This window comes from Bubalus bubalis, chromosome 12, assembly GCF_019923935.1.
Source record: "Bubalus bubalis isolate 160015118507 breed Murrah chromosome 12, NDDB_SH_1, whole genome shotgun sequence".
Taxonomy (NCBI): domain Eukaryota; kingdom Metazoa; phylum Chordata; class Mammalia; order Artiodactyla; family Bovidae; genus Bubalus; species Bubalus bubalis.
The window spans coordinates 12,897,691-12,925,010 of NC_059168.1; the positions used below are offsets into that span (position 1 = coordinate 12,897,691).

The window sequence follows — 27,320 nt, forward strand, 5'->3', positions numbered from 1 at the left end:
TAAAAAAAAAAAAAAAAAAAAAACTGCTTCTCTAGAAAAACAGATTCCATTTTCTATCTGTGACTACTTCTCAGAGAAGGGGCCGTATTTTATTTGGAAAGCAGAAGGAGGGTCAAATAAACCTGTGCCCTTTCTTTCCATTTGATAAATTCTTGAAGATTCAAAACAGAAAATCAATAAGAATGACATTAAAACGCCATTTGTGAAGATCTCCAGTACCCGTTGCCTTGACGCTAGTCTGTTAAACACATCCCATGCTATCAGTTCAAGGTCCTCTGCGGGTTCGTTTCTGCACGTCTGGGACACAGGAAGGGGCAGGGTCACCCCACACCGCCTCCTGGGCGACTCCCAATCTGGACCCACTCCCCAGCCCCGGTGAGCTCGGAGAACTGAGCACTGGAGTCGCGCTGGCCCCAGACGGCCAGACTGAGGGAGAGAGCTGCCCAAACTCAGGGCCCACACTGCCTCCCCAGGATGCAAAGACGGATGTGGATTGACAGTAAGAAGCTGAACTCCCCCCGTTGGAGAGAAGCGGGGCGATTTCCCTCTCCTCTCTTTTTCTCAGAACGTTTTCCTTGGAAAACTTGTCAGTATAAGTACTTTCCCTGACTCTTTGAAATGTATCTTTTTAGAAGCCAGATAAGTCATTCCTCAGCTTTAGGACCCAGGAGTGCCTTTCCCCAGGCTCTCCAATCTCTGGCAAGGGAAGGGCCTACCTTAACCAAATTGTAAAATTACCTCCCATCATAAAAATGCAAGTTTGTTTTCTGATTTTTCTTGTGACTGTCACCCCAATTACCAGGTAAAGTCAGGATGAATCATGTGTACTGAAGGCGCTATCCTGGCCACTCACTTGGGCATTAGTAATTGTTTATTGTTCATCTCAAGAATACGTATGGAATGGGTTGTGTCTGCTTGGCTCTATACAGGATTTCTTTCTGTCTTTGCAATCTCTTATCAGATGGCCCATAATACCATCATACTGGTTTAATGCTTATTCAATAACAAAAGTGCTCTCTTTCTCTACTACCTTTGTGAAGAGGATTTCTGGGTTAGGAGAAGATCTTGTTTGGATTTTATCATCATATTTTTCCAAACACAGACCGAGACGGACAGGTCTCTGAGCACCAACCCTGCCCATCATCCACAGAGTTTCTGCTAATGTGGATAAACGAGAACTGATTGCTTTCAAAGAGAATAAACCATTTACCCGGAACTCCCCGATGAGAGCATCTGTTCTGAGGGAACGGGAGTCCACCACCTGAAAGGAAAACAAACTAAAATTCTGGTCCACAAGTAAACATGGGCCCAGACAGGTCCCAGCCCAGTTGCTCCTCCTTCCCAAATACCAACAGCCCACACTCTGGACAACACTGGCTCTATCCCGGAGATTGTTCCAAGCAACGCTCAACCCTCATGGAACCCCACAAGTAGGTACTATTATCGTTCCCATTCTCCAGATGAAGAAAGAGGCACAGAGGCCGCTTGTACAGAATCACACGTCCTCTCCCTGGCACAGGCAGGACTAGAAGCCAGATGGGTTGGCTCCAGAGCCCACACTTCTAGCCACTCAACTATACTGCCTTTCAGAGGAAGCGGGGATGATGGAAAGAGCTAAGGTCCAGTGAAACAAAACCTTGGCCAGAAGCAGACATATAGACAAACAAAATAAAATGAAAATCAAAGGACCACAGCACGAATGAGTCTGGTACCTGGGGAAGCTGGGCAGTGTCAGGGTCTCCCCACTCCGCTGCCGCCTGCATCCAAGCCCCGAAGGCATCTTTGTGCCAAGCAGAATGGGAGGGGGGAGCGCGAGGCTGTGAGCTGCTCCCTGTCACCCGGGCTCGGCTTCTAAGCTTCTGCCACATGCACACACACACACACGGAGCCCACAGAAAGTGTCTGATGGCTGGCACGTACCGTGATGAAGATGGGCTCATTGAACAGCTCCGCGGGAGAGTCAAACACGTTGAAGAAGAGAGTCTGTTGGTTCAGGGCGAGAGGGGGACAGATGAAGGCCCACTGAGCCTGGGGCCGGGAGGAGACGGCCACCGCCCAGCCTCCGGGGCTGGTCCACACAGTGAGTGTGCGGTGGGCTCAACCCAGCACCAGGCTCTGGGGATTCAACCTCACGGAAGTGGTCATCTCAAGGACAGGGTGGCCATCCCCATGGATGGTGGGGGTATGGAGCAGGGGGAGCCCAAGGCAGGAGTAAGAGCAGGAGCCCTCTCTCCAGTTCCTCAGATAACCTACTCAGGACCGGCACTGCTCTCCACCCAATGCTAGTGCCATCTGCAAAACCTGAGTGAACTGCCAGGCGTCTGCTGTGCGCTCCCACCAAGGCACTAGCCCTAACCCAGGGGCTCCCACCTCATTGAAGATGGGGCTGTTTCCTTTGTGGATCCGCGTCCGCTTGGTCTGCCCAGCGGCGGTGACCTTGACCACAGGCTTGATGTTCACCCCTGGCAGCTGGCGTCCCTTGATCACCTGGACCCTGATCTGAAAGCCAGGAGAGGCTATGAGCCGGAGGAGAGGAAGAAGTCAGGCACGCACCCCCACCCCCACGCGAGAGTCAGAAATCTCAGGGCCCACCCTCACAGCCAGCCTCTTGGGACAGGCATTAAAAAGGAATTAGGAAGAACATCGTAAGAACAGTATTTTCCCACCAAGTTCCTTGGCATCTATAACACTCCATGGTGCCTCATAAGAGCTGCCAGGCTGCCCCAGGTAAGCTGCCAGCAGTAAATTCCAGGGGTGGCCTGAGAATCCAGTCCCTGTTCAGTTCCTGCACAAGCCCCGTCTCAGACCCCTCAGTGGTGAGGTTCTTGGGGGACTTGAATACTCCTCACTGACAATTCCCTCAGAGGTCAGAGCTACATAGTGATGCAACCCCACTTCATCCTTATATAGTATAAGATGCAGCACAGAATGTCTGACATTCTTAGAAGTGAGTTTTCTTCATTGAACTTTCAATAAATGAGGGTTTCAAGAACATCTGTGCCTCCAAAGTTATGCAAAAGATTTAAGAATATTACGTTTTAAAGTGTTAAAACTTTCATGAAAAAATGCAGTGTTTACTGGTTCTAATTTCTAACCAGCAATTATTTATTTTAAAAATAAGCTGCTGTAGGATATATTATCAATGGCAATGGGAAGAGGGAGTGAGTGATTTTTATTCTTTTCATTGTATTTTCCAAATTTTCTACCAAAAAAATCATTTTTTTCATGTATTACTTATTTGGCTTCACTGGGTCTTAAATGTGGCATGTGGGATCTAGTTTCCTGACCAGGGATGGAAACTGGGCCCTCTGCATTAGGAGTCTTAGGCACTGGACCACCAGGAAAGTCCCAAAAGTTTTTGTTTGTTTGTTTTAAGGAGAAAACAATGGCATGTCTTGCAAATAATAATAAATTAGAATTCTGTCTCTCAGGCAAACACGAAAGTGAAAGTGTTAGTCACTCAGTAGTGTTCAACTCTTTGTGACCCCATGGACCATAGCCCACCAAGCTCTTGTGTCCATGGGATCTTTCAGGCAAGAATAGTGAAGTGGGCTGCCATTTCCTTCTCCAGGGTATCTTCCTGATCCATGGATCAAATCAGGGTCTCCTGCATTGCAGGCTGATTCTTCACTGTCTGAGTCATCAGGGAAGCAGGTGAACATTGTGGGTTATAACTAAAACTTTTCTGAAATTACCACAATTTGGAACTGAAATATAGTTTTATAATTCATTGCATTTAATAAATACATATTGACGTTTCCTGTTTTTAATTTTTAAAATAGTTCTGAAGTTAAATATCACTAAATGCAATTATATCAAAATGGAAAGTTCTGTAGAAAAGAAAAAAAAAAAAAAAAAGACCCAAATTAAATGAGATAGGTTTTTGGATAAAAATAAGTCAAAGGGTTGGTTTTCATAGTTTTATTCTGTGACAAGCTTGAACAAATTCAAACTGCACATGACCTTCAGAAAAACCATGACTGTTAACAGGGGGAACGGATAGAGAAAAAAAGACAGGCAGAGCGTCTTAGATTTGGAGATCTTGTTCAAATGCAGATTGAGTCAGTGGGTCATGTTGAGTCATGCCCCAGGTGGCAGCCATGCTGTTCGTCCCTTTGAACAAGTATTCCCAGCCAGTATTCTTGCCTGGGAAATCCCGCGGACAGGGGAGCCAGAGCACTGGCTAGGGGGCATCTGGCTGGGCAAACAGGTAACAGCTGTGCTGATGCTGGCGCTGGGCAGTGACGCCCCCACCCCCTGCCTTTTTTTAAGAGTAAAACCAGGGGCTGGGCAGAGGCTTTTTCTAGAGGCCCCAAGACATGGCCTCCCCATCGAGCGTCTGCCCAGGACCCAGGGGAACCAGACTCCCCTCTTAGGACCTGCCCCACGGCTACACAGACAGGTCTAATGCTGGCCTCAGAGGCTGCCTCTGGCTGAAGGAGGATACCGCGGTCACCTGGAAGTCCTGCGGCTTGTCCGACAGCGGCTTTCTGGGCGCAGGCGCGCTTCTCTTCCTTCCCCCTCCGGGGTGGTAGGGGGGTGGATGGGAAGGTTGTTTCTTCGGGGTGCTGGGGGCCCCCGGGCCCAGAGCCCCGCTCTGGTCCAGGAATGGCTCGGCCTCGTCTCCCGTGAGCCCCTGGTCCTCAGTGTCCTCCTCTCCTCCTGTGTCTGGAGGAGAGGCTTGTAATGAGGCTGGGTCCCTCTGGCCCCTGGGTCCCAGCTGACGGCAGACCCAAAGGCCCAGCACCCACCTCCCCCGCCCCTCTCTTTCCCCAGCGGTCAGCCAGGACGGATGAGGGAGAAGAAGAAGAGCTTCCAACAGCTGAAACTTGAGGGTGGTCAGTCCGGTTAGCAGGCAGGAGGAGACAGAATGGCCCCAGCCCTCCCCACCAGGACCTGCAGGAGGAGCCCTCCTGGCTGCCTTGCCCGCTCTGGGGAGCTGATGGCGGCAGCTAGTGAGCTGGTTACGGGCAGGAGGGCCGGCACAGCCCAGCCCGCGTCTCACCCGTGGGGGCCAGCCACTTCCTTCCAGAGTGTCTCGTGTCCACGGTGCTGTCACTGAGCAGGGACCAGGTCTCGGCCTGGCTCTGGCCCCCACCTGGCACATGGGCAGGGCACAGCCCCAGGAGGGGAGGGAGCTGGTGAGGGAAGCCAACCCAGGGCCCCCCACCCTACCAGCCCTGCCCGCCCCGCCTGCCCCTGCCCAACACAAAGCTCCGGAACAGGTGCCCTGTCTGTCCAGATGGACCTTCTCGCCACCTTCGGGGCAGAGCCTAACTTTGTCAGATCCACCTCAAAGTGGTCCCAGCACATTTGGGACCCTCAGTCTCTCCATCTCGGTCACCAGGAGCACCCCCTTCATCCTCCCTCAACCCCAGTCCAGAGGGATCACCCCACCTCTGAGCTCAGACAGTGCCAAGGCCAACAAGAGGGGCCCCACTCTACCTCCCCCACCAGGAGCCCCACACGGGCCCCAGGAGGGGCTCAGGGCACACCTGGGATGGGCTCCCTTCATGAAGGGAGAAAGGCTGGAATCTTTCCCAGGGGCAAGACCCCACCTGGCCCATCTGTGTGCTTCCTTTTCACTCCAGCAGGCTGAACTGTCACATCCCCCCCAGCCACCACCGACAAGCCAGCCACCCGGGCTGGTCCTCACTTCACAGGGCCAGAAGAGGTAGGTAAAGGGCAACCGTGAGGCTTGGTCAGTTCAGTCTGCTCACTTTCCACAAATAATAAACTGCAGGCCCAGAGAAGGAGTGACTGGCCCGAAGCCACACAACTACTTGGTGTCAAGGCAAGACAGGAACTCATCCCCTGACATCAGCTCAGGGCTCTCAGGGAAAGTCCAACTCTTTCGCCACATGTCATTGCTAAAGACCTGCAGAGTGCTGGGCAGCGGGTGGGGCTCAGGCATCTCCTAGGATAGACCTGCTCCCCAGCACAGGCCTGCCCTCTAAAATTCCCACCTCTCTGGAGCTGCAGAGGGCCGGGTACCCAGCGCCCACACAACACCCTCCCTGAACAGCTGGCGCTGGGAGGACGTCCTCATGCTAACCCTAGTGGCACCTATGGGGCCTCCTACTGCTTTATTTTGTAAGACAGAAGTCAGTTCTACAGACTCCCCACCCACCCACGGCCTCTCTTCGCCAGGCCCGGGCAGCCCCCAATCTAGGAAGGCACCCCCTTCCCAGGCTCAGGTGCCACCACTAGGCTTATCCCCCCGGCCCTGCCAGGGTGAGGGTGGGCTCCTCACCAGCCACCATATCCATGTCAGGCAGAGTCGGGGAGGGTTCCAGAGGTGTTACGGGTGGGAAGGTGGGCACGGCTCCAGGCAGTGGCGTGTAGGACACCTGCAGGACCAGCGAGGCCTGGAACAGATTGGGGTGAGAGGGCAGCAGGTTACTGTGTTGGCCTCCGACCACCGCCCTCCAGCATGCTTCCTGTCCCTGCATCCCTGTTCCTTTCCTCCAAACCAGGAATGGAGTCTGGTTTGCAAGAGGCTCAGCAAAGCCACCCCCAGGGGCCCATCAACAGAGTCACATGGTTAGGAGCACTGAATCTGGAACCAAGTTCCACCACTCAGAAGCTGGGTGACTTTGGCAAGATCTGAAAGCTCTCTGGGCCTCCGTTTCCTCATCTGTAAAGTGGGGGTGGTGACAGCAACGGCACTTTGGGCGTGGGGTCAAATGAGGGTTAAGTCCGTGAACTGAAAGCCTGGCAAGCTTCTATAAATGCATCAGCGAATGAACTTCACCTGCAGGACTTTTCAACTCTCAGCTTACGCCCATCTTCAGAAAAAAAAAAAAGCCCCCTTGGCCACTCTGCTCAGTCAAGGGTCCTCCCCTGTTTCTCCACAGACAGCTCAGCCTCTCTCTGCTCAGGCCCAGATAGCACTGAAAGGATGAGGCCCTCTTTCCTCCCAGAAGCAACCCCCAGATGCTCTGGCTTTGATCAGCGAGGAGGGGTGACCCATCAGGCCGTTCACACGGACGGGGGAGGCTGCCTTGTGCCCCCACCCCAGCCAAGCCCACCAGGAGACCAACACCCTTCAAAGGACCTGAAAAAAAGGTACAGCCACGGCAGGTTCTCCAGCCTTGCTGCTCCCAGGCCAATGGAGGCCTGACCAAGCCTTCCCTGGTCCAGCAGGCCTCCTGGGGCAGCCTTTTAATCCATCAGAGTAAGAAAAACTCCAAAGCATGAAAGTTTCAGAATGTAAAAGAAATGTAAAATAAAATAAATTGCATAATCCCACCATTATTCACATTTTGATATAATTCTCTCCAATCTTTTTAAATGAATAATGTTCAGCTCTGCTGCTGCTAAGTCGCTTCAGTCGTGTCCGACTCTGTGCAACCCCACAGACAGCAGCCCACCAGGCTCCCCCGTCCCTGGGATTCTCCAGGCAAGAACACTGGAGTGGGTTGCCATTTCCTTCTCCAATGCAGGAAAGCAAAAAGTGAAAGTGAAGTCGCTTAGTCGTGTCCGACTCTTAGCAACCCCATGGACTGTAGCCTATGTAGGCTCTGCTGTACATCAAATATTTTTCTTTTACTTCATATGAGACAATAAGCATTTCCCCAAATTTTGATAAACTCTTTATATATATAACTGTTAATGATACATAATATCTTCTGAGCAACTCAGTGTAATTCACTAGACAGCCATCTCTGCTGAGTAATGTTAGGGATGTCCGGAAACCCTTGGAGCGAATCTTGGTCCTGAGATGGAAGGAGCTCACAGTCCTGGGTGTATCCAGCTCTGGAGCTTGAACCCTTCAGGCTGGGTCCTGGACTTGGGCAGCCAGGCTAAGGAAGGGCAGGGCGGGGGTGTGTGTGGTGGGTGAGGAAGGGTGCTCAGAACACTGAGGAAGGAGGCTGGACGCAGTTCGCCATCCCAGGAGCCCTAGTAGGAGGCCCAGCAAGGCAATGAGACCCTTAAGTCCCAGATGCAAGGCATTATCCTAATGGCCGTGCAGGTTCCTGAATCACCACCAGGTGTCGCCACTTGAGCTGCCAGCGCGCCCCCAACCCCAAGCTCTAGCGACACAAAGAACCGGCGCTCAGGCGGCCCCAGATAACCAGACCCGCCCACAGCCACGCCCATCTCCCTGAGCCGCCAATTCAGGTCTGGGGTGGCCCTGGGAAGCTGTGTTTTTCTTCACTTCATCCAAAGGCAATTTGGGCTCTTCGGAGCAGTAACGAATTCCAGGGTTAGGCCAGAGAAGGTAGATGACCCAGGAACATCTATTTTTGTGCCAGAAAACAAGGAAATATTCAAAGAACTATAGAAACGTGCCAAAAGGACCTTTTGACATGTTTTGCTTTTTTAAACATGAAAATGAATGATGATGGTAACAGACTAAACCACTGAATAAAACAGTAATATATGAATCCATATAGAAATAAATGAATAAATACGACAGGAGGACACTTTTCCTTACAGTGGAATGCCAGATGATTAATGCAGAAAAAAATTAATAATTGATTTAAGAAACCACCATTTAGCAAGCATCGAAGCAACAATCCAACCAAGAAATAACAGTGAGTATTAAACCTGCTGGATAAACATTAGATACGGAACAAAGTATTTAGAGTCACAAAGCACCTTCCCCCTGTCCCTAAATCCTTACTTATTAGAAAGGGGAATGGATGCAAGATTGGTGGAGAAACCCAGCAAATGCCAGGTGATCAAATGATCCAGGGTAATCACACAGAAATGAAACAAATCAAAATCCTGCCACTCTAGGGCATGATGGGGTCAGCACAGCATTGCGGTGTTCCATTCCTGCCAAAGATAAACACCCTAAATCTAATTGCAGGCAGATTCTTTACCAGCTGAGCCACAAGAGAAGTCCAAGAATACTGGAGTGGGTAGCCTATCCCTTCTCCAGCAGATATTTCTGACCCAGGAATCGAACTGGGAATCCTGCATTGCAGGCGGATTCTTTACCATCTGAGCAATCAGGGAAGCCCAGTCACGAGGAAACAGCAAGCAAATATGAACAGGGGGACATCCTACAGGACAACTGGCCTGGATTCCCCAAAGTCTCGAGGTGACAAGGTTATAAAAGTCAGACTGAGGAATTCTCGCAGGGGGATGGAGACTAAAAGAGATGGAAACGACTAACACAACACATGATCCTTAATTGGATCCTTTTGTTATAAAAGGCACTGTTGATAAAACTGATAAAACTTGAATGAGAATCTGTGGGTTCAATGGTAGTGTCACGTCAATATTAATTTCCTCTTTTTGAAGGTTTCGTTGTGGTTATGTAGGAGAAAGTCCTTAATCAGGGAAAATACACACTAAATTCAGGATGAGGAGTGAGGAGAAGGAATCAAATGGCTTAGAACAAAATATTCTTTCAACCACTTTTGCAGCTTTTTGCTGAATCTTAAATTATTTTAAAATAGAAGGTTCTGAAAATCTGAGAAATTTGCTTCTGCTATAACCACAGGAATCTCATTTAGCAGAGATGAATGAAACCCCCCTAACATGTGGTGGCTGAGGGCTTCTGACCCTAGGACCAGATTCCTTTGAACCACTTCCTGTTTCTCAGGGCTCACCTTGCCCAGCCACCATCCTTCACCACCTGGGGGCTTCCGGTACCTCATCTCTGCGCAGAAGTGGAGCCGTGTGAGGGTAACTGCTCCACGCTGTGGACTGGGTGCCATTAGCAGTAGCCTCTGAAGCCCAAGACCATCCAGGTAACCCCGCCCCTCCTGGAGTTTCCTGAGCATCAGATCTCCACACTGAGAGCCCCCACCAACCTCCTGAAGACTTAGCAGCATGCCGGTGGCTCCAGGCACGAGAAGAGACCTCAGGCACGAAGCCAGTTCCATCTTTTACATGCCCATCAAGGAGCAACAGGAACATTCCTGGCAGCTTCCAAGGACCAGAGCCCAGGATCTAGAATAGATCTCGCAGCAGGGGGCAAGCTCCAGGGTCCACTGCTTCATGCCCAGGATTGGTTAATTCTGGAGACCTCTAGCTCTATTGAGAGTTAGGGAAACGGGGCCTGTCTGTGGGCCTCACTCAGGGTCAGGACCTCCCATCCTCACTGGGACATCATATCTCATAGCCTGTCCCCTTCTCTAGACATAACCAGAGCTGAGATTCTCTTTCTGTGGGATATATGTGAGCCCCATGCTCTCCTAGACAGTGACCCTGGCCCCCAGCCCCCAGTGGGACCCTCTTTAAGGCCCTCCATATCAAGGCACTCCATCTGACAGCCCTGTCCCTCAGCTCCTCAGCCCCAGCACCACCACACATGCACCCTGTCACAGGCCATTATCAGTCAGTCATGAGCCCATCAAAGCATGCTGCCCTGGAGCAGGTAACCTCAGTCACCCATGTCTGCCATCTGGGGCTCACAGTCAACAATACCACAGAATTCTGGAAGGTCCTGTCTGGCCCGCAGGCTAAGAGGGTCCAGGAAACCAGGACATCAGGAAAGGCAAAAAGACAGACAACCTCATCAGATCCTCCTACAGGTTACAGGCCCCAACTCCCAGGTCCTTCGCCTACCCTGCCGTGTTCAGCCCCACTGCTCACTGCCTGCTTGCTGGGCCACAGCCCTCCAACCCTGAGCTTAGGAAGACCAACCCTGGACCCACCCACCCCCACCGCTCCCAACACACTTCACACGCCTGGGTCACATTTACATTTCCCTCAGACAACACCCAGAAGCTGGCAGGAAGATAAGATGTGGTCCTGAGCTGGGGCAGGGGTGGCTGGCAGCATCTCGGTCACTTGAAGGATACTCAGGGGTTCACCAAAGCACCTCAGTGCCTGCTCCCAACATGCAGGGCCCATCTGGCTTCCCGGCCCATCCCGCCACTGGGTTTCATGCGCTCTTCTCACCCAGCGGGTTTCCCTTTCTGATCAGACTCTAGCTTGCAAGGCTGAGGAGCCACTGAATGGTTTTCATGGTGTATCATCCACACCCTCATCAGTAAGCTGCAATGGAAACACGTTTGTGAGTATGTTGCTCTCCTTCATGTGTGTCCAGCGCCCTCGTGGGCCTGGAGACTCCCCCAGGACAAGGGTAGTGTTCTCCACTTCAAGCTAGAGGCATCTGGATAAAGTTGGCATCTTTTCGTGGCACGCAGCCCAGTGTGCCACGTCTGAAGGGACTTGGGTGAGAATGACAGGCAGGTGGAGCCCACAGGCCAGCCCACTGCAGGCCCCCCCTCCTCCTCCTCAGTCTTGCTGGGTTTCCTAACAATCCCACAATCAGCCTCACAATCTCCCATCACACCATCAGCAGCTTCCTTTGGCCCTCTGAGGTCATCTGAGCCACAGCTAACTGGGGATGCCTGGCTAGCTCTGCCCGCCAGACTCAGCCCAGAAACCAACCTCAGAAAATGGCCAGTGAGAATCCACAGCTGCTGACGGGGCTCTCCGTCTCTCTGACCACATCCCCTGCTCTGTGTGCTCCTGATTGCCGTGCAACCAGCCCCAGGCCCCAGGCCCTGGTGGGGAGTCCCAGTTCAGAGGGTCTCGGGACCTGCCTGGGGCTGCAGTGGAACTCAGCTCTATCACAGGGGCTAGAGGGTGGTCCCAGACACTCTCCACAGGCCAGAGACACCTCCTGGGCTGAAGGGAAGGAGGTCCCAGGCTATACTGCAATTTATAAGACATATACTGCATCATTGAGACGACCAAAGCATATTTTTCATATATAGTTGGTCTTTGTCCACATTTCCTGGCTTACAGCTCCCCAAACTCTTGGAATTTCCTAAGTGTTGAGAGTAACAAAGGTATCTCTTGTTATGTTAATGAAGTAACTTCTGGACCTCATCTGAGGCTGGAGCTGATTGCCAGGAGGACCAAACCTGTGACTGAAGGGTTGTAACTTCAGTCTTGCCCCTAACCTCCAAGGATGAGAGAGGGTCTGGAGGTTGAATCAATCACTGATGGCCAGTGATTTAATCAACCATGCCTATGCGATGAAACCCCGAAAGGATGTGATTCAGGGAGCTTCTGGGTGGAGACTGGGGAGCATGGTGCTCCTGGAGAGAGCATGAAGCTTTGTGCTCTTCCCCGGACCTTGCCCTGGGTGTCTCTTCAGTCTGGCTATTCCTTAGATATATCCTTTTATAATAAACCCATAATCCAGCAAGTAAAATGTTTCCCTGAGTTCTGTAAGCCACTCTAGCAAATTCCCTGAACCTGAGGAGGAAGTCCTGGGAACCTCTGATCTATAGCCAGTTGGTTAGAAGCACAGGTAACAGCCTGGGCTTGCCACTAGCATCTGAAAGGGGGCGGGGGCAGGACTGAGCCCTTAACCCGAGGGATCTGCTGCTGTAGCGAAGTAGATGGTGTCAGAATTGAGTTGAATCATTGCTACCCAGCTGGTATCCGGGCATTGCTGATTGGCATGGAGAAGCCTCCACACACACACACATTGGAGGTGGGTCCAGGAACACCTCCCAGACCCCGTGTTCCACTCCCACCCATCACCTTCTGGCTCTCACACCCTTCTTGGAGACATGGTCTGGGACGGAGTGGCAAGCTCCGCAGACAGCCAGGAGTCCCAGCCCAGGGAAGAGAAGGCAGTCAGTTCCTTGCTGGTGCTTGGGAAGTGCAGACAGAGTGCCAGAACACAGCGAGAGGAGGTGAGGTGAGGCAGCTGGGGAGTCACAGCCAGGCTCAGCCCCATGGTCGGTGTCTCAGGGGCTGGGGGGGCCCTTGAGCTAGAGGGGAGCAGGGGCGGGCAGGCTGGAAGAAAACACCAATGTCACAGATGCACAGAGGGTGTGAGAGAAGAGAGGTTTGAGCAGCTCAGTCAGGAAGCGAAAGACTCTGGTTGGAGGCACTGGGGGCCTGACACATGGCAAAGTGGGCAACCCCCATCCCTGAGAGCAGGGGGAAAGCACCAGGCAGATCCCCTGACTCCAAACACCTGTGTCCCCTGCTGCCTCGATGCCCTCCTTGACTCCTCCATCAGTGCTCTGCGTCTCCGGAGCCTGCCCTGGCCATCTTCAGGATCCCCAGAAGGGCCAGCTCAGAAGTCTCAGAAGTCCTAGAGCTCTTTCTGAAGAGCTCCAAGGACGGACAAAAGGGATTTAGCAGGCGATGCACCCTGCACGGACTAGAATGTTCTACCAGTGAGCACTGTCTGAGACAGGGATGGATTCTCTAAGAGACATTTCCCCATCAGAGAAGAATCCCAGCCTTGAGGAGCCTGAGACACGGTTGGGGAAAACTCCAGTATCAGAAGGGCAGTGACCCCAGAGTCCACTCAAGCCCCTTCAACCGCTGAGAGTCGGGAGACACACACCCTGATTCGTCCCCATCTGGACACCGATTCACCATGTGACTTCAGTCACTCACTCTCTTCCTCCAGCTCCCAGTTCCAAGCAATGCTTCCACTCTCTAGAGCTCTGCCCAGACCGGCCACTTCCTGACTCACCAAGCCAGCCAAGAGACCCCAACCTCACACACACACACACACACACACACACACACACACACACTCCACCCGGCAAGGTGGCCACACTCTGAGAGACTCCCCAGGACCCCACCGAGAGGAAGTATTTCCAAATCGATAGACTCCCCAGTGCATCCTGGGAGGTGGGGCTGACCCAGAAGAAAGGTCAGGAATTCTACAGACCATGAAGAAAGGACCCTGCAGGGTCTATTTAGCTCACTAAAAATAACGGAAGGCCGGGGATGAGGGCTGGGAATTGTCTGGGAGGGCTAGGAGAACACAGGGAAGGCTGGGGGAGAAGCAAGAAGAACAATGGAGGACGGTAAGGGGGTCTGACAGATCCCGGCGGGCAGGGGAGGGGGATGTCTGCCTCCCTCCCGCTGTGATCTGTGACCCAGATGACTCAGCTATTCCAGACCCGGAGAAGGGCCTGGATGGTAAGGAAGGACTACCAGGGAGATTGGGGTGCCGTAAGCAAGGCCGCCAGGAAGCTTGGGAAGGCATCAGGTTTCCAGTGAAACACCAATCCCAGGAGGTGACCCAGGGCAGACTGGTGTGAGGCAAGGCTGGCTCGAGCCCTGCTGGTGGGGCCCAGCTCCCTCTTCTGCCCCTCGCATCCTAGCCACCCCTGGGCCCCTCCTAAGCACCCAGAGCTTCAATCAGGGTGGGCTAGGCCTGGGTGCTGGGGGCTGGACCTTGACACATGACTGGGGTCAGAGAGCAAGGCCTCTGACAGAAACTGGCCGGATACAGAGGCCAGTGGACACTTACCCCTGTGGGCTGCTTCTTGGTGTCCAGCAGTGGGGCACTGAAGCTGGCAGACAGGTTGGGGGTGGCGAGGACTTCCCGGAGGGGGATGTTGGCTTCCCCCAGGAACCTGAGAAGAGGGAAAAGTAGAAAGTCAAAAAGCAGCCAAATGCACCCTGTTCTTCTCCCAAATACCCTTCACCACTGCCACCTCTCAGACAACCCATAGACAGGCTCATCTTCCTAGAACACCTAGGAATCCTCAAGACTTCCCTGGCAGTCTGCCACGGTTACCCCATCACCAGGCCTGGAAGGCCAGGCCCCTCTCCGGGCACCAGAAGAATAAGAGACACTTTCCTCTCCCCCAAGGTCAACTTTGACCCCTTCTGCCCCTCCCCAGAGGCCCAACCTCACCACCCCACGTGCCTGGGCTGTCCTACCCTTCAGACCTAAACAGTCCACCAGAGCAGCCCCTCCTGGAAGAACACCTGCATTCTCCTCTCCCTCTGCAGCTCTCCTCACCTGCCACTACACAGACCTCCCACCTAATGTCCCCGAGCTGGGCCAGCAAGGAGGGTGAAGGGAAAACACTCAGACCCTCCTATCTCCAGACACAGGGAGAGAGGAAAGTTGGAGCACGGAAGTCTGCCCCACTCCCAAAGAGGCCCAGGACTATCACCCACACATGCGAGGCCATATCTCTGACCAAGGGGAGAGGGCCCATAAATGGATGGTCTCTTAGGAAAGAGAAGGTCATCACTTGATGACCAGTGAAGAGACCCTTCAGAGGGGGCCAAGGGAAAAGGTTGTGTCTCTAAGCCAAAAAGTGAGCAAAGTGTGTTCTGCAGCAGTAAGGTCATCAGAGCAGCAAGTGGCTTGGTCAGTCAGAACTGCGGCTGTGTCTGCATCGAACGTGGGCATGATTCCGCACCTTACTGTCGGGATGTGAACAACCAGTCACAGATGCGCTTTCATCATTTGCTTCATAATTTTTTCCTGATGGGTAAGTAGCACACCTGTTATCTGGGACCTCCATCTTTCTGGTGTCTACAACACCTGATTCGAAGATGAATTTTTATGACTCATGAAATAAAACTTCCATCTTGACCTAATCAACTAATTGTTAAAACTGGCTGTTCACAATGATGTAGCACTTCACATTCAGTTCTACTATCAAGAAACAGAAAACAGAGAAGGGAGACATGTACATGTATGGCTGAGTCCCTTTGCTGTCCACCTGAAACTACCACATCGTTAATCGGCTATACTTCAATATAAAACAAAAAGTTAAAAAAAAAAAAGAAATAGAAGACAACCAATGTTGGCAAGGATGTTGAGGAACTGAAACCCTTGTGGTGAGAAATTGAAACATTGGTTGGAATGGAAAAGGCTGCAGCAACTATGGAAAACAGCAGGGTAGTTCCTCAAAAAGTTGAACACAGAATTATCATATGATGTAGCAATTCCTCTTCTGGGTAGATACCCAGAAGAATTTAAATCAGGCACTCAAAGAGATACTTGTACACCCAGGTTCATAACAGCCTTATTCACAATTGCCAAAAGGTGGAAGCAACCCAAGTGCATAACAATAGATGAATAAATAAAATGTGGTAAATGTACACAATGGAGTATTACTGAGTCTTAAAGAGGAGGAAAATACTGACACTTGCTAGACATGGATGAACCTTGGAGATATTATGCCAAGTGAACTAAGACAGACACAAAAAGACAAATATTGTATGGTGACCTAGAGGGGTTAAATTCATAGGGACAGAAAGCAGAGTAGTGGTTGTGTGGGGCAGGGGATGAGGGAAGAGGGAGTCATTATTTAGGGGGTACAGAGTTTCAGTTTGAGGAAGATGAAAAGTTCTGGAGATGGATAATGGCAATGGCTGCACAAATTGTAAATGTACTTAACACCACTGAACATCAAAATGGTTAAGTGCTAAGTTTTGCTATGTATGTTTTATCATGATAAAAATAAATTTAAAAACTAGCTGTTTGTGTAAGTTTCTTGGCAATAAAATTCCTTTATCTCCATCCCTCTTGGAACCAGCAGACTCTTAGTTGCTTTGCAAGTTTCTTTGTTAGCGAGGCAATAACCCTGACACATACATGCGTGTGTACATGCTAAATAGCTTCAGCTGTGTCTGACCCTTTGTGAACCTATGGACTGTAGCCCACCAGGCTCCTCTGTCCATGGGATTCTCCAGGCAAGAATACTGGAGTGGGTTGCCATGCCCTCCTGCAGGGGATCTTCCTGACTCAAGGGTCAAACCCACAACTCCTGCGGCTCCTGCATTGCAGGTGGATTCTTTACCACTGAGCCACCGGGAAAGCCCAGCCTGATATTTACTCAAGACCGATTTTTCTAACATTTCTTTACAGAAGATGCTGTAAAAAAGAAAACCACAAGCCCAAAATGGTGTCATTCTTGCTAAAGCCCATAGTACCAAACCTAGATTTAATTATGGGTCTAATTGCAGTTTCAACTTTTCCCAGAAATGTAACCTTAATAGGCCAGTCTGGAATATTCTGGTCAAGCACCAAAATGGACATCTGTCATGTGGGCCCTCTCTACCCCACCCCCACCACAGCCAGTGGAAGACAAGGTAATCAGCATGATAAACCCTTGCCTGATCCCTTCTCAACTCCCAAAAACTTGATGTCCTGGCTTAAAAATAACCCTTTATTTTCTTTTGTTAATATCTTCTTGCCCCACCCACCTTCTGCCTATAAAACTTTCCATTTTGTACAACCCCTTGGAGCACCTTTCTAGTTGCTTTAAATTCATGAGTCATTGTGAAAGTGGAAGTATTAGACACTCAGTCGTGTCCAGCTCTTTGCAACCCCATGAACTATAGCCTCCCAGGCTCCTCTGTCCATGGAATTCTCCACACAAGAATACTGGAGTGGGTAGCCATTCCCTTCTCCAGGGGGTCTTCCCAACCCAGGGATGAAAGCCAGGTCTCCTGCATTGCAGGCGGACTCTTTACCATCTGAGCCACGAGAGAAGTCCAGTCAATTCATGAGTTATTGAAGAGAACCAATTAGATCTTCAGATTTACTTGGTTCAATTTTGTTTTTCAACAGAGCTAAAGGGAGAGGTGTTTGCTAATATTCATTCCAGAGTTCTAAAACCACTCAGGATGCTAGGAATCACATTTTCTAGAATCCAGACTGGTTTTGTTAGGGGAATCACTGACTGAAACCGACTTACCCTGGCCAGGCCTGACAGTAACCACTCGGCACGAGTTAGCTTACAAAACAGGAGGTCCTGGTAAGGAACACCACCAACCAGAAGAATTAGAGAAAAGTCAAAAGAGAGGAGATGCCAGTCCATATGTCCTTTCAACCTCCAGAATCCTTCTCATTGGACTCCATCTTGGCTGAATGATGACATCACCACCAGGAAGGACCCTGCTGCTGCTGCTGCTAAGTCGCCTCAGTCGTGTCCAACTCTGTGCAACCCCATAGACGGCAGCCCACCAGGCTCGGGCAAGAACACTGGAGTGGGTTGCCATTTCCTTCTCCAATGCATGAAAGTGAAAAGTGAAAGGGAAGCCGCTCAGTTGCGTCCAACTCCTAGCGACCCCATGGACTGCAGCCTACTAGGCTCCTCCATCCATGGGATTTTCCAGGCAAGAGTAATGGAGTGGGTTGCCATTGCCTTCTCCAGGAAGGACCCTAGTCAGACCGATTAGCCAGAGACAACCGGGAAAAACCCAAGAGTGAGAGTCATGTAGCAGAGCAGTTCTCCTGGGTTCCCTTACCCTGCTGCTCTCCACCCAGGAGCCCTTCCCAATAAAATCTCTTGCTTTGTCAGCACATGTCTCCTGGGACAGTTCATTTCCAAGTGTTAGACAAGAGCCCACCATTGGGCCCTGGAAGCGGTCCTCCTTCCTGCAACAGTTAGTGTTATACTCCTTTGCAGAGCAGAGCAGAGCAGGCTTTGCCATAGCTCACTAAGACAGGCCTCCTGGAGTGTCTCCACCCCAGAGTCAGCAAGGGGAAGGCCCCTGTCACCGGTGTGTTGACTGAAGTGTTCTCACAACCAGAGCAATGTCAAGAATACCAGAGAGTAAGTGCAGGGAACCAGGAATCCATGCTGAAAGCAGACAGGGTAGTGGTCCCTGGGAGAAAGAGAACGAGGAATGGCTTTCCTGACACAACAGAAGCCATTTGGGGCTTAAGTCATTTGATGATCTAAGCCTGGCCACAGTACTTGTCTTTGAACAAGTCTCAATAATAATGATCTTAAGAAAACACAAGGACAAGCTTACCAGGTGAAAGTAATAACAAAAATAAATCAGTTGTAAAGACTCCCAGCTCTATTTCAATGGTAAAGACTAGCTTAATGCACATTCTTGAGCTGTTTTGCAGAATTTAAATACCACCCCTGGGCGCTCATGGTAAAGAATTCACCTGCCAAGCAGGAGACACAAGTTCGATCCCTATGTCGGATCCCCTGGAGAAGGAAATGGCAATCCACTCCAGTATTCTTGCTTGAGAAATTTCGTGGACAGAGGAGCCTGGCGGGCTACAGTCCATGGGGTTGCAAAAGAGTCAGACACAACATAGAGATTAAATAACAGCAACAACTGGGTCAGCTAGAATATAAGGGATAACGATGTTGACCTTCTCTGACCCTCATTCCTTCAATCAACTAAAACTTGGACTCTGCCTACTGCCCAAACCCTTTCATGAATATGCATATACCCTTTAGCTTAAAACTTCCCCAATTCTGCTGTTTGGGGAGACACTGCTTTGGGAAACGATCCCTATGTTCTCCTTACTTGCTGCAAGAAATAAATCCTTCCTTCTCCCTATCTTTGACTCGGTTGTGTCTTTCGGCTCGATACCCACTAAGAGGTGAACCCAGTTTCTGGGTAACAATGTGACACTGAAAACCTAGGGCAGCAGAAAGGAGGGACTTGCTTGAGCAGGCAGATGGTAGACAGAGGACCCTGCCCTAGAACTTGTGAAATAGAGTCGGTACTGCTAAGAGCTCTATAAGGTGGAGCTGGGAGGTCACTAATGAAGTGTGATTCAGATATGGCTGGTCCTGGATTTAATCTGACCTTTTGACCTGATGAAGTCATCCAGAACACCTGCCAGAAGCCAAGATATTTATGGGACCTTTACCCTAAAATAACTCAGTGAGAGTCTACCCATCTATCAGACCCCCCTCTGAAACAACTTGTAATACTTAAAGCACAAATATTGTCAAAGTCAATCACAATTCTCTCTAGACAACTTTTAACAACCTCCAGGCTTTTTGTCTTTATAAGCCCTTCTTTCTCCCAATACTTTCACAGGTACCTGAATTTGTGTCTCCCATATTACATTTTTTTAATGTTTATTTATTTTTGGCAAGGTTGGGTCTTCATGGTTGCTCAGCTTTTCTGTAGTTGCCGTGAGCCGGGCTGCTCCCTAGTTGTGGGGCACTGCCCCAGGGGTGCAGGCCATGGGCTTCAGGAGTTGTGGTTCCCAGGCTCTAGAGCACAGGCTCAGTAGTTGTGACCACAGGCTTAGTTGTCCCAAGGCATGTGGGATCTTCCCAGATCAGGGATCCAACCCTGTGTCCCCTGCATTGGCAGGCAGATTTTTTACCACTGAGCCACCAGGGAAGCCCCCTGAAATGCAATTCTTAAAATCCCAAATAAATTATTTTCTTATCTGCAGCCTCGTGCATTATTTCCTGGTTGACAAATTTGGTCCCCAGATTCTCAGAGCGGCAGGGCCGGCAAGGGAGCGGAGGGATGGCAGGCCTGGCGGTGCAACCTGGGAGCTGCTGCCGAACGCAGCGGATCGCTGAGCACAGAGCAGCCCAGCCTCCTCTGCCTCCCTCGCCTCCCGCGCAGCCCTCCGCCCGGGAGAATTCCCGGAAGCGGGGCGGGAACAATGGGAGGAAATGCAGGAGGAAGCGGTGACGCCACCCCTGCCAGCCCGGGGAACAGGCACCTCCATGGCCTGCTCCTTGGACTGCTTGTTATTTCCTCCCTGTAACGTCTTCCTGGGTCATAAAATACCCCCACCTCCCAGCCCTGCATAGGCCCTGGAGTCAGCCCTTCCGAGGGGCTGGGTGGCTTCACAAGCCCCCAGTTCCTCCAGAAGGAAAGACTGGAGGCAGTATGCCCGTCCCTAAGCCTAAGGAGCCGGCTGTGGGGTCAAGATCCGAGAAAGGCAGAGCGTCCTCTGAGTGGGTGGAGGAAGGAGGAAAGAGGGACGGTCTGAGGCTGATCGAGATGGAAAAACCCCGATGGGCCACTCTTCATTCATTCATTTCACGGAGGACAGAGGGACATGGTGTTATTCAGGGGGATCAGAGCTGGGAGGATGCAGACCTTTGAGGAGACTCAACCCATCCTGAGATCAACACTGAGACACAGAACTTAGGGCACCCAGCCTTCTGCATAAGAGGGATGCTGCACACTTGGTGGGTACCAACCTTTAGTGGCAGGCAGGATTCAGTACAAATGAGGAAAGGATGGGCCTGGGGGCCTGGGAGCCTGGGAGCCAGCTCTGAGTGTGAATGGAACCCAGGTAGCTGGAATAAAAGCCTGTGAGCCTTGCCCCCACCCCCCACTCTGCACAACCTACTGATAGAAAAATGCGCTGCCCAGCCTCTCCAGACCCCGTCATCCGTCTTGGCTGTGCTGTGTTCTGAAGCCACTGGCATGTGAGGGCACAAGTTTGGGGGCCGAAAGAGCTGCTGCCATCCCAAAGACAGAAAGTGAGATCAGGAATCGGCATGGAGGAGGGAGGGAAAGGTCAAAGCAGCTTCCATGTTGACAGGCACACTTTTCCTCATGAAAAAAGAATTCATTCAAACTCATCACCCAGGCAGGTTACTGTCCTGCCAGAAATGGGAGGTGGTGACCTCCAAGTCTGAGCCTTAAGTGGGAGGGTAAGAATTAAGGTGGCCAAGTAAGTTGATTTTAACAAAGCGCAAAGAAATCGAAACAATTTTATTTTAAAACATCTGGCCACATATGGGGAAAGAATCTTAAGGAGTAGATATATGTAGTGGGTGACTCAGCGTGCTGTACATTTGAAACTGGCACAGCACTGTGAATCAACTACACTGCAATAAAAGTTAAATAAGTAAATAAATAAAACAGTGGGCCATTTTACATCATTGTTTATAAGAACGAAACACAGGAGGCAACCCAAATGTCAAGCAGAGAAGATGAGTAAGTTTAGACATACAACAGAATACCATGTTGTTGCTGAGTCACCAAGTCATGTCCGACTCTTTGCGACCCCATGGACTGTAGCATGCCAGGCTTCCCTGTCCTTCACTATCTACAGCTATAAAAATAATGGGAATATTACACTGTAGATTTATAATGTATGGAAATTCTTCGAGATACATTGTTAAGCATATGGATCAATGGAACAGAATATAGACAGCCCAGAAATAAACCCACACCCCTATGGCCAATTAATATTTGACAAAGGAGGCAAGAATAAACAATGGGAAAAAAGACTGTCTCTTCAGCAAGTGGTATTGGGAAAGTTGAACAGCCGCAGGTAAATCAATGAAGTTAGAACACACCCTCTCACCACAAAAAATAACTCAAACTGGCTTAAAGACATAAGACGTGATACCATACAAGTCCTAGAAGAGATCAAAGGCAAAACATTCTCTGACATAAATCATGCCAATGTTTTCTTAGGTCAGTCTCCCAAGGCAATAGAAATAAAAACAAAAGTAAACAAATGGGACCTAGTCAAACTTACAAGCTTTTACACATTATGGGAAACAATAAAACGAAAAGACAAACTGCAGAATGGGTAAAATATTTACAAACAGCACAACCAACAGTGCTTAATTTCCAAACTACGCATACAGTTCACACAATTCAACAACAAAAAAGCAATCAACCCAACTGATAAATGGGCAGATGACCTAAACAAACATTTGTCAAAAAAAGAAACACAGATGGCCAGTAGGCACATGGCCTACTGAAATGAAACCTGAAAAGATGTTCAGCATTGCTAATTATTAAGAGAAATGCAAATCAAAACTACAATGAGGTACCACCGCACATCAGTCAGAATGGCTATCATTAAAAAGTCTACAAATAAATGATGGCGAGAGTGTGGAGAAAAGGGAAATCTCCTACACTGTTGGTGGGAATGCAAGTTGGAATAGCCACTGTGGAAACCAGTATGGAGGTACCTCAGAAAACTGAAAACAGAACTACATTGTGTGATTATACAGATAATACAGATTACTGTATGGTCTAGCAAGCCCACTCCTGGACATGTATCCAGACAAAACAATAATTCAGAAAGATACATGCACCTTTTTGTTCATAGCAGCAGTATTCACAATAGCCAAGACATGGAAACACCCTAAATGCCCATCAACAGATGAGTGGGTAAAGAAGATGTGGTGCATACACACATGAGCACTGCTAAGCCATAAAAAATGAAATAATGCCATTTCACAGCAAGTGAAAGTGAAGTTGCTCAGTCATGTCCGACTCTTTGCAACCTCATGGACTGTAGCCTACCAGGCTCCTCAGTCCATGGGATTTTCCAGGCAAGAGTTCTGGAGTGGGTTGCCATTTCCTTCTCCAAGGGATCTTCCCAATCCAGGGATTGAACCCGGGTCTCCCACACTGCAGGTAGATGCTTTACCGTCTGAGCCACCAGGGAAGCCCAACATGGATGCAACTAGAGATTTTCATACTAAGTGAAGTAGGTCAGAAAAAAAATGATGTCATTTATACCATGTGATGTCACTTATATGTGGAATCTAAACTATGATGCAAATGAACCTCTCTATGAAATAGAATCATGGACATAGAGAACAGATTGGTGGTTTACCAGAGCCCAGCTCCAGCTGCCAGGGATTCAACCTGAAGGGATGAGCAGTGTCAGTGAGAAACTGAGGCAGCCTCTCAGTTTTCTTGGACTGCCTGTTTATTTCAAGCTTATGATTCTCTTTTATACCTTTACAAAAGCATTAGGTCAGAGGTTTGATATTTTCAGTTCCCACTGACCCAGATTTGTTGTCTCCATAAATCATTGTTGCCCCTCAAAAGGAGCTCCTTCCTCAGTGATTCTCTTATCTACTTTTTCTCATGTGTCCTTGTGAATACACTGTAACTCATGCTAATGTCTGGGCTGCATACCACATTCCTCAGTTTATTTCTTATCTTTCTAAGTCCTGTTTGCCCCTAGTATCCTAAGCTCACTATTTCTTAGAAAGGGCTTCTGGCTAATAATCATCTCTAAAGTCCCTAATTTCTATAAGCTATAGTAGAATATGCTAACATTACAGCAATCCTTAACTCTTTAGCTTCTAACTATTTTAATTATTCCTAAGCCCTAAATTCAGCAAACTCTTTTGCCATAAACACTTTCCTCACAAATAGGCTTCATATAGCAATCCCTCCCATGGCCTCAAGCTACAGCCTGCAGAAGGCTTTGTGCCTTCTCATGCTCCTCTCAAACACAATAAGCACCTTAATATTCTTTTCAGTCAACTCAGCCGAGGAAAGGAAAAAAACTAGTCAGAATCATAAAGCCTAACTCCTTCATTCCCGGTCCATGCCTGCGGAACAAAGGGAGGGGGTTAGGGCCGTGCCTCCATTTTGTCAGTAATGCCTAACGCGGCTCCCGACAGTGGTTGCCAAGGGGGGAGGGTTGGGGGGGTAGGTCGAATGGAAGGCTGGGGTTAGTAGATATAAGCTTTTATATACAGAATGGATAAACAACAAGGTCCTACTATATACCACAGAGAATTATATTCAATATCCTATGATAATCATAATGGAAAAGAATATTTTAGAAAAACAGAATATGTGTCTGTGTGTGTGTATATATAGATATAAAATATATATACATGTAAAACTGAATCACTTTGCTGCACAGGAGAAATTAACACAACATTGTAAATCACCTATACTTAAATTGTTTTTAATATTGATTGATTTTTTTTTTTTAAAACATACATTGTTAAGTGTAAAACCAAGTTCAAAAAAGTGTGTATAATATGCTACCTGTTACTTAGAGTAGCCAGAAAGTGTAATGCTGGTTGCCAGAGGCTGGAGGGAGGGGACAATGGGAAGTTACTGTTTAATGGGCATAGAGCTTTAGTTTTACAGATGAAAAGAGTTACAGGGACGGATGGTGATGATGGTTACACAATGCTAATGTATTTAATATCACTAAACTATATATATACTTAAAAATGGTTAAGATGGTAATTGTTATATCTTCAGTTCAGTTCAGTCACTCACTCATGTCCTACTTTTTGCGACCCCATGGACTGTAGCATGCCAGGCCTCCCTGTCCATCACCAACTCCCAGAGTCCACCCAAACCCATGTCCATTGAGTCGGTGATGCCATCCAACCATCTCATCCTCTGTCATCCCCTTCTCCTCCTGCCCTCAATCTTTCCCAGCATCAGGGTCTTTTCAAATGAGTCAGCTCTTCACATCAGGTGGCCAAAGTACTGGAGTTTCAGCTTCAACATCAGTCCGTCCAATGAACACTCAGGACTGATCTCCTTTAGGATGGATTGGTTGGATCTCCTTGCTGTCCAAGGGACTCCCAAGAGTCTTTTCCAACACCACAGTTCAAAAGCACCAATTCTTTGGTGCTCAGCTTTCTTTATAGTCCAACTCTCACATCCATACATGACCACTGGAAAAACCATAGCCTTGACTAGATGGACCTTTGTTGACCAAGTAATGTCTCTGGTTTTTAATATGCTGTCTAGGTTGGTCATAACTTTCCTTCCAAGAAGTAAGCATCTTTTAATTTCATGGCTGCAATCACCATCTGCAGTGATTTTGGAGCCCAGAAAAATAAAGTCAGCCACTGTTTCCACTGTTTCCCCATCTATTTGCCATGAAGTGATGGGACTGGATGCCATGATCTTAGTTTTCTGAATGTTGAGCTTTAAGCCAACTCTTTAGTTCCTCTTGACTTTCTGCCATAAGGGTGGCGGTGTCATCTGCATATCTGAGGTTACTGATATGTCTCCTGGCAATCTTGATTCCAGCTTGTGCTTCTTCCAGCCCAGTGTTTCTCATGATGTACACTCTGCATAGAAGTTAAATAAGCAGGGTGACAGTATACAGCCTCAATGTACTCCTTGTCCTAGTTGGAACCATTCTGTTGTTCCATGTCCATGTTATATTTTACCACAATACAAAAAAGTCTATTTTAATAAATAAATATACTAGCTATTGTGTAAAAATAGGAAAGTCAGAATTTATACTGATGATTAAGCAATAATATGAGTGATAGAGAAGAAACAAAAAACAGTTATAACCATGAGAGAAAGATGAGAACCAGATGGAGAAACAAAGGGAAGAATTTCGCTGCATTTTTTAAAATCATTTCTGGTTTTATAGCTCCTTAATTTTTTTTTACAAACTAAAAAATTAAATTTAAAAACGGAGCATAAAAACATTTTTTTAATTTTATAATTTATTCATTCAACAAATACTTATTTCGCACATCAGACAAAATACTGGGCCTGGCCTCATGGAACTTACATTCTACTAACAGCTGCCTGCCTCCTGACTGAGTGTATATCAGATACGTTGCCAAGCACTCTACAAGTATGCCTGTCACAGCGGTGGGGTAGTGTACTGGTGTTAGTTCAATTTATCTTACAGATGAGGAAACTGGGACTCAGACAGGCACTTAACTTTTCTGATTTCACACAAATAACAGACAGAGCCAGACTCCAAAGGCCTGGCCTTAGACCCAATCATGGACTAGAGGACATACCTCGGAGCCCTGTGAGCACATCGTGAAAGACACAAAAAAATCCTTGGTTTGCCTCATCCATGGAAACAGGAACCCAGGCTATAAATTTGATATGGTTCAATCTTTTTCAAAAAAATCTAATTCCAAGATGTATTAATCATGCCTTCTTATTTTCTATATTTTCATGACATATTTTGACATCTAAGGCTTTGCTCACTTTGGAGAGGCTGCCCTTCCCAGGGCTGGCCAGTTCCTAGAGACAGTAAAGGACTCACTGGCAACTGCACCTTTCATATGCAAACCAACCAGTCCAGAGCCCACACCCCCACCACTCCTCTATAGAGTGCTCCCACTCAGCCAACATTCCCCTGCCCTGAAACCCCAGGACCAGGCACACAAAACTCCATGCAGCCCAGCACCCCACAGCCCACTGAAATTATTCAGACCCGCCATCTGTAAGGGTTTCCCTGGTGGCTCAGATGCTGAAAAATCTGCCTGCAATGCAGGAGACCCATGTTCGACCCACATCAGTATTCTTGCCTGGAGAATCCCATGGACAGACAAGCCTGGCAGGCTACAGTTCCTTGGGGTTACAAAGAGTCAAACATGACTAAGCGACTAACATTTTCACTCTCACAGCCATTCCTAAACCCACTCACCCTGCCTCAGTTCAGTTCAGTTCAGTCGCTCAGTCATGCTCAACTCTTTGCAACCCCATGGACTGCAGTACGCCAGGCTTCCTTGTCCATCACCAACTTCCAGAGCTTGCTCAAACTCAGGTCCATCAAATCGGTGATGCCATCCAACCATCTCATCCTCTGTTGTCCCCTTCTCCTCCTGCCTTCAATCTTTCCCAGCATCAGGGTCTTTTCTAAGGAGTCATTTCTTCATATCAGATGATCAAAGTATTGGAGCTTCAGCTTCAGCATCAGTCCTTCCAACGAATATTTAGGATCGATTTCCTTTAGGATTGACTGGTTGGATCTCTTTGCCATCCATGGGACTCTCAAGAGTCTTCTCCAACACCACAGTTCAAAAGCATCAATTCTTCACCACTCAGCTTTCTTTATGGTCCAACTCTCACATCCATACATGACCACTGGAAAAACCATAACTTTGACTAGGCGGACTTTTGTCAGCAAAGTAATGTCTCTGCTTTTTAATATGCTGCCTAGGTTGGTCATGGTTTTTCTTTCAAGGAGCAAGTGTCTTTTAATTTCATGGCTGCAGTCACCATCTGCAGTGATTTTGGAGCCCAAAAAAATAAAGTCTGTCACTCTTTCCATTGTTTCCCCATCTATTTGCCATGAAATGATAGGGCCAGATGCCACGATCTTAGTTTTTTGAATGTTGAGTTTTAAACCAGCCTTTTCACTCTCCTCTTTCACTTTCATC

General features: G+C 48.9%; 1 protein-coding gene across 24 annotated transcripts in view; it reads right to left on the reverse strand.

Moving 5' to 3' along the window:
- The window catches only part of DYSF (dysferlin), a 222,990-nt gene that overhangs the window by 157,179 nt on the left and 38,491 nt on the right, over positions 1–27,320 (reverse strand). For 15 of the 24 annotated variants that reach the window (XM_045162206.1, XM_045162214.1, XM_045162220.1 and 12 more), the window contains 7 exons: positions 14,207–14,312; positions 6,254–6,368; positions 5,006–5,098; positions 4,457–4,668; positions 2,371–2,499; positions 1,921–1,983; positions 1,211–1,261 (listed from right to left, as the gene is read on the reverse strand). In XM_045162206.1, coding sequence (XP_045018141.1) covers positions 1,211–1,261; positions 1,921–1,983; positions 2,371–2,499; positions 4,457–4,668; positions 5,006–5,098; positions 6,254–6,368; positions 14,207–14,312 — 769 coding nt within the window. The remainder of the gene's footprint in view (positions 1–1,210; positions 1,262–1,920; positions 1,984–2,370; positions 2,500–4,456; positions 4,669–5,005; positions 5,099–6,253; positions 6,369–14,206; positions 14,313–27,320) is intronic. The other 9 variants (XM_045162217.1, XM_045162226.1, XM_045162222.1 and 6 more) reach the window with 1 other exon arrangement.